The 12,492-nt window shown below is 49.5% G+C and overlaps 1 protein-coding gene and 1 pseudogene across 1 annotated transcript; both read left to right on the top strand.

Annotated features, from left to right (window-relative positions):
- LOC137846706 (very low-density lipoprotein receptor pseudogene) overlaps positions 1–12,492 on the top strand; it is a 666,922-nt pseudogene that overhangs the window by 86,052 nt on the left and 568,378 nt on the right.
- LOC137846936 (endogenous retrovirus group K member 113 Gag polyprotein-like) lies at positions 7,611–11,951 on the top strand. The gene is made up of 3 exons (XM_068665039.1): positions 7,611–7,824; positions 7,859–10,137; positions 11,911–11,951. The coding sequence occupies exons 2-3, from the start codon at positions 8,010–8,012 to the stop codon at positions 11,949–11,951; spliced, it is 2,169 nt and encodes a 722-aa protein (XP_068521140.1). The 5' UTR covers positions 7,611–7,824; positions 7,859–8,009.

The following is a 12,492-nucleotide window of genomic DNA, read 5'->3' as shown; positions in this document are numbered from 1 at the left end:
AGGCATCAGCCACCTCTCTAGGAAACCTGTTCCAGTGTATAACCATCCTCACTGTAAAGAATTTTTTCCTAATACCCAGTCTGAATCTCACCTGGCACAACTTTGTGCCATTCCCATGCATCTTATCATTGATGGAGAGGGAGACTGGCACCTCCCTCTCCATATCACCTCCTCAGGAAGTTGTAGAGAGCAATGAACACAACTATCACTGTGTTTTAACTATCTCTTCTTTGTTCTGTTTTAACTCAGCTGGAAGCTAAGCAACACACCGCCGTTTGTTCTCCTCCCCCCCGCCCCCTCCCGCCCCCAAATGGGATAGTGGAGAGAATCAGAAAAAACAGGAAAGCCACCAAGTGCACTCCGGTCCCTGAACAACAGGAATACAATGGATGGGTTTTCCTGAGGCAGGAATAGCCCAGACTACCTTCCCCAGCATGATTTTAACATGCACTACAGGGACTTTGTCCCCTTCTACAGTATGTAACAGGTTTGATTGGGCAGGTCCAGCTCGGACGGCAGATCCCCTAGTATTGACTAACCAGGTTGCCTTTGACAAATGTATACCACAATGTTTGAATGTCCCAGCATTCATTGCCTTCAGTGTAGTCTTTAACAATCCACTGTATCGCTCCATTTTCCTGGAGGCTGGTGCATGATAGAGGATGTAATACGCCCACTCAATACCATGCTCTTTGGCCCAAGTGTCTATAAGGTTGTTTGGGAAATGAGTTCCATTGTCTGTCTCAATTCTTTCTGAGGTGCCATGTCGCCACAGGACTTGCTTTTCAAGGCCCAGGATAGTGTTCCAGGCGGTGGCATGAGGCACAGGATATGTTTCCAGCCATCCGGTGGTTGCTTACACCATTGTAAGTACGTGGCGCTTGCCATTGCGGGTTTGAGGGAGTGTGATGTAATCAATCTGCCAGGCCTCTCCATATTTATATTTCAGCCATCGTCCTCCATACCAAAGAGGCTTTGACCGTTTGGCTTGCTTGATTGCAGCACATGTTTCACAGTCATGAATAACCTGTGCTACAGCGTCCGTGGTCAGGTCCACCCTTCGATCACAAGCCCACCTGTATGTTGCATCTCTACCTTGATGGCCTGAGGTGTCATGGGCCCATCGGGCTATAAAAAAATTACACTTATGTTGCCAATCCAGGTCCACCTGAGCCACTTCAATCTTAGCAGCCTAATACACCTGCTGGTTGTTTTGATGTTCTTCAGTAGCCCGATTCTTGGGCACATGAGCATCTACGTGGCACACCTTTACAGCCAGGTTCTCCCCCCGAACAGCAATATCTTGCCACAGTGCAGCAGCCCAGATGGGTTTGCCCCTGTGCTGCCAGTTGTTTTCCTTCCATTGCTGTAACCATCCCCACAGGGCATTTGCTACCATCTATGACTCAGTACAGAGATAGAGAACTGGCCACTTTTCTCATTCAGCAATATCTAAAGCCAGCTGAATGGCCTTCACTTCTGCAAACTGACTCGATTACCTTCTCCCTCAGCAGCTTCTGCAACTCGTCGTGTAGGACTCTATACAGCAGCCTTCCACCTCCGCTGGTTTCCCACAGTACGACAGGACCCATCAGTGAACAGGGCATATTTCTTCTCATTTTCTGGTAGCTTGTTATACAGTGGGGCTTCTTCAGCACTACCCACCTCCTCCTCTGGTGATATCCAAAAATCTTTGCCTTCTGGACAGTCCACAGTCACTTCCAGGATTCCTATCTGGGGTTTCCTATTCGAGCCCGCTGAGTAATCAGTGCAACCCACTTGCTCCATGTAGCATCAGTGGCATGATGTGTAGAGGGGACCCTTCCTTTGAACATCCAGCCCAGTACCAGTAGTCGGGGTGCCGAGAAGAGCTGTGCTTCAGTACCGACCACTTCCAAAGAAGATCAGAAGCAGCTCCTTTATACGCTGCCGATATCTCCTTTTCAGTTGGAGTGTAGCGAGCCTCAGATCCTCTGTATCCCTGACTCCAAAACCCAAGGGGTCAACCTCAAGTTTCCCCAGGCTCTTTCTGCTAGAAGCTTCAGGTGTGGCGATTCTCCCCAGTCCATTATAGAGCACTTTCTTTACATCTGGTCCTTCTCGGACTGGCCCAAGGGCTACTGCATGAACTATCTCCCATATAATTTGTTCAAAGGCTTGTCAGTGCTCGAGGCACCATTTAAAATCATTCTCTTACAGGTTACTTGATAGAACAAGCTTACAATCAGACTGTATTTTGGAATGTGCATTCTCAAAAAAAAACATGTCTCCAAGGAAAGTTTGTTTTTCTTTTTTGTTAGTTGGTGGAGACATAGGCCACAGGCCACTGGGTTCTTCTGCTCCAACGCCTGGAGCACCTCTCCTCCTCCTTCTTCACTGACCTTGGGGCCTGCAAGGCTGTTTCTCACTTCTCTCTCTCTCCCAGCTGCTGTGTGGCAGCATTTTTTTTTTTTTCTCTTTCATAAATATGCTCTCACAGAGGCAAAAACAACATCACTTAGTGGCTCGGCTCTGGCCAGCAGCGGGGCCCTTATCATAGAATCATAGAATATCCTGAGTTGGAAGGGACCCTTAAGGATCATCAAGTCCAACTCTTGACACCGCACAGGTCTACCCAAAAGTTCAGACCATGTGACTAAGTGCACAGTCCAATCTCTTCTTAAACTCAGTCAGGCTCGGTGCAGTGACCACTTCCCTGGGGAGTCTGTTCCAGTGTGCAACCACTCTCTCTGTGAAGAACCCCCTCCTGATGTCAAGCCTAAACTTCCCCTGCCTCAGCTTAACCCCGTTCCCGCGGGTCCCCCCCTTATGTTACATGGGGCAGCTTCTAGAGTCTTTGCACAGAAGACACCCCTATGGCTCCCTGCTTCTAAAACCTTGCCACATAAAACCACTACATTCCACCCCTCGCCTCTGTGAAAAGCATATTTAAGAATAATCACAACATTCTCTTACTTTACAATCATCACAGTCATCACAAACTTCATTTACATCAAAAAGAAAATGAATTGCCCACACCAATATAAGCATTACATCATCACAACACCAACAGAGTGGACAATTTATACACACACCACCCCTGGTCACTTCACCACACTAATATGAAACATATTCCTCACAATTACAACTTTCTTGAAATCTTCACAACTATTACATTCATAAAAACATCCAGTCTATGTTTTGCCTGTTACTTCTCTCAACTATCACCCTTATCTCAAATTCCTTGAGCCCCACGTTGGGTGCCAAAAAGAACTGTGGTGGGCAGCCAAGTTCCACCACGGCCGCTCTCTCACTCCCCCTCCTCAAAGGGAAAGGAGGAGAAAATATGATGCCAAGAGCTCAAGGGTTGAGATAAAGACAGGGAGATCGCTCAACAATTATCGTGACAGGCAAAACAGACTCAGCATAGGGAGATAGTAAGATTTATTGCCTATTACTAACAAGCTAGAGAAGTGAGAAACAAAGGAAAGACAACAAAAATGTCTTCCCCCCATCTGCCCTCTTCCACCTCCTTCCCCCGAGCGGTGCCTGGGAATGGGGAAATGAGGGTTGCAGTCAGTCTATAGCACTTTGTCTCCGCCGCCTCTTCTCGGTCAGTCTCTTCCCCTGCTCCAACATGGGGTCCTTCCCACGGGATGCAGTCCTTCCTGAGCTGATCCTGCACAGGCTTCCCACAGGCAGAAGCTCTTCAAGAACAGCTCCAGATATGGGTCCGTACCATGAGGTCCATCCGTCAGGAGCACACTGCTCCAACCTGGGTCCCCCATGGTCCTGCCAGGTCACCTGCTCGTGTGCTAAGGGAGTTGGCAGAGGTGATTGCCAAACTGCTCTCTATCGTCTTTGAAAGATCCTGGAGAACAGGAGAGGTGCCTGAAGACTGGAGGATAGCCAATTGCACTCCGGTCTTCAAGAAGGGAAAGAAGGAGGATCCGGGAAACTACAGGCCAGTCAGTCTCACCTCTCTCCCTGGAGAGGTGTTGGGTCAGCTTGTTCTGGATGCCATTTCCAATCAAGTGGACGAGAATGAGGTTATAAAGAGTAGTCAGCATGGATTCACCAAGGGGAAATCGTGCTCGACCAACCTCGTTGCCTTCTACGATGGCATCACCAGCTGGGTAGATGAGGGGAGAGCAGTGGATGTCATCTACCTTGACTTTAGCAAGGCTTTTGATACTATCTCCCACGACATCCTGCTAGCAAAGCTGAGAAAGTGTGGGATAGAGGAGTGGACGGTAAGGTGGGTTGAGAACTGGCTGACTGGCCAAGCTCAGAGAGTAGTGATCAGCGGCACAGTCTGGCTGGAGATCTGTGACTAGCGGTGTTCCCCAGGGGTCGGTGCTGGGTCCGGTCTTGTTCAACATCTTCATCAACGACCTTGATGAGGGAATATGTGGTGGTTTTACTTGGGTGGGCAGCCGAGCTCCACAACTGCTCTCTCACTCCCCCTCTCCTGAAAGAGGAAGGGGGAGAAAATACAATACAGAGAGCCTGAGGTTTGAAATGAGAAAGGCTTAATTAAAGGGAAAGGGAATGGGGAGAAAAAGAAACAGAAGAAACAATAAGGCCGTGCGGAAGCACAGAGAGAAGGAAAAAAAATTATTCTCTACTTCCCATCAACGAGCAATGTTCAGCCACATCCTGGGAAGCAGGGCCTCAAAATGCGTAGAGGTTGTTCAGGAGGAACAACCCCCTCCCCCACGAGAGCCCCCCTTTTTATTGCTGAGTGTGACATCAGATGTTATGGAATATCCCTTTGGTTGTTTTAGGTCAGCTGCCCTGGCGATGTCCCCTCCCCATCACTTGCCCACCCCCAGCCTGCTGGCTCTTGGGGCTTGGAAGGAGTCCTGATGCTGTGCCAGCACTATGCAGCAATAGACACAACACTGGAGTGCTGTTCCAGCTACGAGTGCAGAGCACAGCACAGTACTGTGTGGGCTGCTTCAGGGAAAGGTGACTCCAGCCCAGACAGACCCAACGCAACCTCCACCCCTTATTCCATAACATTTATGTCACACTCAGGTACCACACAGTTTAGTATATAGATGCTCTCATCACCATTGTTCTCTGTCCATTTAAGTATTTATACGTCTGTACTTCCTTTCATTCCATAGGTCTTTTCCCAAGATGTTCATAAAAACTGTTGATGGTTTCAGCTTCATCTGTCAGTGGTCACTCAGGGCAGGCGAAGTTGGTTTTCTTGACACCGGCACCAGCTTAGCTCACATCACTGTTGCACTTGCCCAGTTCCTTGCAAAGTTGACCTGTCATTGGTTCTGCAGTGTCCTCCTACAACACATAACTTGGATGACAGATTAATTTTCTCCTAGTGTTAAATCTCCTTGAGGCACATACTTGATATCCCCATTCTTTTGCATGACCCACCAGGTATACCCTGGTCCTTGGGCAAAGACAATCCCACGAGTGGGTTTGCCTTTTCCCGAGGCAGGAGCAACCCACACCGCCTTCCCCATCCACTTCCCCACATGCACTACAGGGACTTTAGCTTCTCCCACAGTGTGTAGGGGTTTTGTTTCAGCAGGACCAGGACGGCTGTCAGATCCCCTGTTGTTAACTAGCCAAGTGGCTTGAGGTAGATTTATATCCCATTGTTTCCACATCCCAGCACCCAATGCTTGTAACATAGTCTTTAACAGTCCATTGTACCTCTCAACCTTCCCAGAGGCTTGTGGGTGATAAGGGATGTGATACACCCACTCAGTGCCATGTCTCTTGGCCCAGGAGGTGACCAAATTGTTTTGAAAGTGATTGCCATTGTCGGACTCAATTCTCTCTGGTGTACCATGTCGCCACAGTACTTGTCTTTTCAGGCCCAAGATAGTGTTTTGGGCTGTGGCATGGTTTACTGGATATGTTTCCAGCCACCCAGTAGTTGCTTCTACCATGGTAAGTATGTAACGTTTGCCTTGGTGGGTTTGTGGGAGTGGTCCGATATAGTCAATCTGCCAGGCCTCACCATATCGAAATCCAAGCCATCTCCCCCTATTCCAGGGAGACTTTACCCTCATGGCTTTCTTGATTGCAGCACAGGTCTCACACTCATGGGTAACCTGTGTGATGGCCTCAATGGTCAGGTCCACCCCTCGATCATGAGCTCATCTGTATGTGGCATCCCTCCCTAGATGTCCTGATGTTTCATGGGCCCATCGAGCTACAAACAGCTCACCCTTACGTTCCCAGTCTAGGTCCACCTGAGCCACTTCAGTTTTCGAAGCTCGATCCACTTCTTTGTTCCGATGTTCTTCAGTAGTGCGACTCTTGGGCATGTGGGCATCTACATGACGTACTTTAACATCCAGGTTTTCTACCCGGGCAGCAATATCTTGCCACAGGGTAGCAGCCCAGATAGGTTTACCTCTGTGCTGCCAGTTGCTCTCTTTCCATTGCTGCAGCCACCCCCACAGAGCATTTGCCACCATCCATGAGTCAGTGTAGAGATACAGTACTGGCCATTTTTCTCCTTCAGCAATTTCTAGGGCCGGTTGTATAGCTTTCACTTCTGCATAATGACTTGACTTGCCTCCCCCTTCCATGGCCTCCACAACTTGTCGTGTGGGACTCCACACAGCAGCTTTCCACTTCCGATGGCTCCCTACCACACGGCAGGATCTGTCAGTGAACAATACATACTGCTTTCTGTCTTCTGGCAAGTCATTGAATGGTGGTGCTTCTTAAGCAGGAGTTACCTCTTCTGTTGGTACTCCAAAATCCCTGCCCTCTGGCCAGTCCATAATCTCTTCCAGGATTCCCGGGTTTCCCCATTCGAGCCCGCTGTTTTATTAATGCTACCCACTTACTCGACGTAGCGTCGGTTGCATGATGTGTAGTGGGGATTTTCCCTTTGAACATCCAATGTAACACAGGTAGCCATGGGGCCAAAAGGAGTTGTGCTTCTGTACCCACAACTTCTGAAGCAGCTCAAATCCCCTCATATGTTGGGAATTGGCATAATTGTTCGATCTAAGCTTGCTTTAAGCAACCAGGGGTAGGTCTTAGAAATCTCAGGGCCTGCTGTAGCTGAGCAAACCAAGCTGCCAGAGTAACTGTGAGAAGCTCCCACGGCAATGACTCCCACATCACCCAATTAAGGAACTCAGAAAATATTGTTATCAGCAGCTGGCCTCAAGGACTAGGCCTACGTGACCGTTAAGCACAAAGGGGGTTGTTTTCCTAACTTCTAATCAAAAGGTGGTGTTATTTTCTTAACGGTTTGTCTGAGTGCTTTTGACCAATAATCTTGTGTGAAACACTGTCCACCCCTGTAAAATTCACTATAAAAGTTGGGCTATTCGGGCAATAAATTGGTGAAGCATGATCTGACTCTGCTGGTGTCTGTCGTGCTTTCGTCCGTGCTTCGCAACAAATGGCGCCCGAACAGGCTGAGACCTGAACAGGACCTGAACAGGACATCGCAGCGGGACAGACATCGCACTGGAGCAGACATCGCAGCCGAGCACGGATATCGCAGCGGCGCCGGGGCAAACATCGCAGCGCAGCGGGACACCAGCGCAGCGGGACACCAGCGGCGCTGGCACATCCGAACGCAGGTAGAGCAGGAGACCAGCGGCATCGGGACCAGCGGCGCCGAGACATTGGAGCGGCGCGGGACATCGGAGCGCCGCCGGAACTTCGGAGCGGACATCGGACCGGCGCTGCAGCTGACCAGACACCGAGCCATAAACGCTGTACGCAGGACTCACGGTGAGACGCGCTACTCCCGGTGAGAGACGCGGGAAACGGTGGGACGTGGGGACACGGGGACTCACGGTGAGAGACGCGGGAAACGGAACCGCGCAGGAAATTGAAGTAATCGCGGGACACTGAAGTAATCGCGGTGGAGGTGAAAGGGACGATAATCCCCGCACCCGCAGTCTGACAGGTGAACGGGACGTAACGGGATGTAAACGCGGAATCCCCGCACCCGAGAGCACCTATAGAGGGTCCCTGTCAGTCATGTGTCTCGCAAAGGCTGCAACAGCATAAATAAAGGCATGGAGAGACAAGCGGCATATGATTTGCTCAAATGCTTTTTAGAAAAACGCAGCATGCAGGGTATAGACTGCAAAAAGGATTTACCAGGATTATTAGCATATGGAGTAGCACAGGGTTGTTTTATCAATCCGGATACAGTTTTTGAACAAGCAGAGTGGCGCAAATTTGGGGACAAATTGTTTGATGAAGTTATTAATGACAATAAGACTGCTAAAAAATTATCGAAGCCTTGGAAAGCAGTCACTAATGCCTTAGCTATACATCAGGCTGAGCAGAGAGTCGCTGCTGCCGCTACAGAGCGACTGGGATTGCCAGGAAGAGCTGATAGTGTTAACCCTCAGATGGACGAGGAAATAGGAGAGCAAAAACCAGACAGAAAAAATACAAGCCCGTTTACAGACGGTGTTCAACAGAGGCAGAGGATGTGGAACCAAATAGCAAATGAGGCCCTACGTGAGGGTGAACACGAGATAGCTGCACAATTGATTCCAGAGGCCTTCCTGGTAATATACTCATCACCGGACGCCCAGGGTAATGTTACGGTTAATCTAGTGAATTTGGACTGGAAATTGTTAACTCAGCTGCGGTCCACAGTAAATGACTCAGGTCTGAAAGGTGAACCTACGAGACACATGCTGGACTACATTTGGGGAACAAATATTTTGCTTCCAGGAGACATACGCAACATAATGAAGTTAATTTTGACCCAACACCAGCAGCTCTTATTTAATGCCCATTGGCACGCTGCTTGTCAAGAAGCAGTTGCAGTGATAAGAGCACCGGGGGACCCTTTACATGGGGTCACACTGGAAGAGTTGATGGGGATAGGACCATATTTTAGGACAGAAGCACAGGCATTGCTGGGACCTGATAAAGCCAAGGAATCAATGAAAACAGCCAGAAGAGCATTGGATCGGATAAAGGGGCCAGGGGGAATACCTTCCTACATGGGAATCAAACAGGGTAGAGAGGAACCATTTGGGCTTTTTATTGATCGCGTAGCAAACGCCATACAGGCGGCAGGGGTGCCCGATTACCTCCAGGGCATGATATTAAAACAGTGTGCAATTCAGAATAGCAACCCCTCTACCTGCACTATATTAGCTTCCTTACCCGGGACATGGACAATCGAGGAAGGGTTGGAAAGAATGGCTCAGGTACCAGTAGGCCCACAGGCTATGTTAGTAGAGGCAGTAAAGCAATTAGGTGACAGCATGCGAGAACAGGCACAGGCTGTGAAAGAGCATGTTCAGTCTACACAGAGTCAGGTCCTTGCAGCTCTTGCTCCTTTGCAAACCGCCGGTGGTCAAGTACCACCCCCTAGTAACCAATTACCACACCGCTGCCGATGTTATCGTTGTGGTGCTTTTGGACACGTGAGACAATACTGCAAAGCTGGGGCAGTATGGTGCTCAAATTGTCAGTCGAACAATCACAAGGAAGCGGCATGTCGATGCAACGTGCCGGGAAACGGCCGGAACAGCGGGAAGAGTCGCAAACGCCTCCCGCGGCCGCTCCGCTCCCAGCCCCGGCACTGGCCGGGGCAGCGCGGCCGCGGGCGGCCACCTCTCGGCTGGGGCCAGTCCCGGTCCCCGTGCCCGAAGTTTCCCAAGCCCGCCCCGCCGAGGCGGAGGATGCAGCAGGATGGCGTGGAGCAGGGCGGCTTCCCGTGGCCGGAGGGGCTGCCCGTGGCCGGCCAGGCGCTGCTGTTCCGCTGCCCGCGCTGCGGGGAGCGCGGTCGGTTCGGCTGCGGCGCGCATGTCAGGGCGAAGTTCAGCAGGATGGTGGAGGCCGTGGACAAGACGATGGAGAAGTGGCTCGACAGGCTGACCGGGGAGCTGGCCCAGAAGACGGCGGAGCTGCTGGAGGTGCGGGAGGCCTTCGTGCAGCTCTCGCAGAAGAAGCAGGAGGTGCAGCAGAGGGAGCGGGTGCTCAGCAGGCAGGTGGACGTGGCGGTGGAGATGATCGCGGCCTTGAAGCAGCGCCTCAGCGAGTTCGAGGAGGAGGCAGAAAAAGAATTGCAGGGAAAAGCCAGGCTCCAGCACTTCATTGAGAACCTGCTGCAGCGTGTGGACCTGGCAGAGAGGCAGCTAGAGTATTACCAAAACCAGCAGATCGCCTGCAGCCGTATAGCAGATGTTACACGCTCTTTCCTAACTAGTAATCTTGTGTCTCATCCATTTGTGGTGAATGGCCAGTGGCAAAAAAAAAAAGGGGGAGAGTAAGGGGCGGCAAAGACAGAAACGGTACTAGGAGGATGCCACTGACACTGATGGCACGGGTAATAGCAGTAGTATAAGTGACACAGGTGCGGGGCGGCGGGCACCAGTGTCCTGGAAATGTGATGGTGAAAAGGACTGTGACAGTGCAGAAGATGAAGAGAATTGTGGCATTGTGACTTGTAGTGCAGCAGAATTTACATGCAATAGTGGGCAATGTATTTCCAAAAGCTTTGTCTGCAATGGTCAAGGTGACTGCTCCGACCATTCGGATGAATCTTTTGAGCAGTGTGGCTGCCAGCCTGCACCTCTGGTGAAGTGTTCTGTGAATGAGGTGCAGTGCGGCTCAGGTGAAAAAGACTGTGACAGAGATCCTGATTGCAAGGATGGAAGTGATGAAATTAACTGCCCTTCTCAGACTTGCAGGCCAGACCAGTTCAGATGTGAAGATGGGAACTGTGTCCATGGAAGTAGGCAGTGCAGTGGTGTGAGAGACTGTCTGGATGGCACTGATGAAGCAAACTGTAACAATGTTATTCAGTGCTCTGGACCTGGCAAATTCAAGTGCAGAAGTGGAGAATGCATAAATATCAATAAAGTGTGTAACCAGCAGAGAGACTGCAAGGACTGGGGTGATGAGCCCCTGAAGGAATGCAACATAAATGAATGTGACTGTCCAGCTGGGTTTGAGTTTGTAGACAAGAGAAACTGTGGAGATTTTGATGAATGTCAAAACCCTGGTATCTGTAGTCAAATCTGTATCAATCTGAAAGGTGGCTACAAATGTGAACGTAGCCGTGGATATCAGATGATTCCTGCTACAGGAACCTGGAAAAGGCCATACCGGTACAAAAATACAAATATCACCTGTGATTACAATGACGCTGCTAAGCAGGGTTTAGGGGTTCATAGCATGGAGACAAGGGGTAACAACTACAGTGTTTGGAACAATTGTACAGCTTTGGCCTTACCTCCTGATGTTTTTCTGATTTGTGGGGATAGGGCCTGGCAAGGCATCCCTGCAAATGCTATCAGAAGTCCATGTTACTTAGATAAACTCATTGTATTTGCTTCTAGCTTGTTGCAGTTGCATGAAATCACCAGACATAAATGGGCATTGCTTGCACCGGATAGCAATGATAATGTTGAATTGTGTGGGGTTGCAGCTAGAGCGGCATTGGCAATTTTAGTGCTTGGAGTGGCATCTGTGGCCGCACGTAACAACTGCTCGGCTGCGGGGATCGGCTGCGGTGTGGACGCCCCTAGGTGCACCCTGAGCGTTTTGTTCGGAGGGGACTCCACTCTCAGCTGCTCACCGCAGGAGCAGACAAAGATCTCCTGTAGCTACAGACAAACAGTATGTTTTCAGCTGCTGGAGGGATACTAACTGGAGTGTTAATAATTGTATGTGTTATTCTTAAATGTCCAGGTATTTTGTGTTGAAAGTATTTGTGTAAGGGTAAGGTTTTAAAACAAAGTGTTGCAAGTCACTTCATGGGGAACACAATGAGAGACAATACTTGTTTGTTTGCTTATCATTCTAAATTATATTCTTGTGGTATGATTGAGGTTGTGGTATGATTGAGAGTGAGATGTGCCAGAGGCCTCTGGGTGTGCGATTGTGCTCTGGGTGTGCGATTGTGCTGTGCACTGTATGAGTGAGAGCGCGTTTTTGCCATAGTGCAGGTTATTGCCATAGTGCAGGAAGGAAGGTTGCCATAGTGCAGGTTATTGCCATAGTGCAGGAAGGAAGGTTGCCATAGTGCAGGATTCCGGAATATAACCATAGTCCAGGTTATCATTGCCATAGTGCAGGATCCCGGGATATAGCCATAGTACAGGTTATTGTTGCCATAGTGCAGGATTCCGGAATATAGCCTCAGTACAGGTTATTGTTGCCATAGTGTAGGATCCCGGGATATAACCACAGTGCAGGCTAAAAGCATAGGTAATTGGTGCCGGCAAAAATCATAGAAAAATGGATTTATTAGAAAGATTCAATATGATATCAATCCTTTCAATCAATGGTTCACTGATTTGTTTGAAACAATGCATAGATGGTTACTGGGATTAGTCAAAGGGGCATTAAGGATTCTGTTCATTGTGGTGTCAATCATCATTACACGTAGTATTGTGATAAATGTGGTTAAAGGGTTACTTGCAAAATGTTATAGGGATTTTGAAGTGGTGCCGGGAACAGGTACCCAGTGGATCACTGTAAAGTGGACTGAAGCAGTTTTAGAATTTGCACACGCTGAAGACG

Source organism: Anas acuta, chromosome W (genome assembly GCF_963932015.1).
Source record: "Anas acuta chromosome W, bAnaAcu1.1, whole genome shotgun sequence".
Taxonomy (NCBI): Eukaryota; Metazoa; Chordata; class Aves; order Anseriformes; family Anatidae; genus Anas; species Anas acuta.
Note: the sequence above shows the minus strand (reverse complement) of the source record. Positions and strands in the feature narration are given on the sequence as shown.

What these genes read in the sequence shown, in the direction of transcription:
- LOC137846936 (XM_068665039.1), top strand. Translation starts at nt 8,010, where the DNA reads ATGGAGAGACAAGCGGCATATGATTTGCTCAAATGCTTTTTAGAAAAA. An exon ending in CCAGCAGATCGCCTGCAGCC is followed by an intron (nt 10,138 to 11,910) that starts GTATAGCAGATG and finishes TTTTTGCCATAG; the next exon opens with TGCAGGTTATTGCCATAGTG.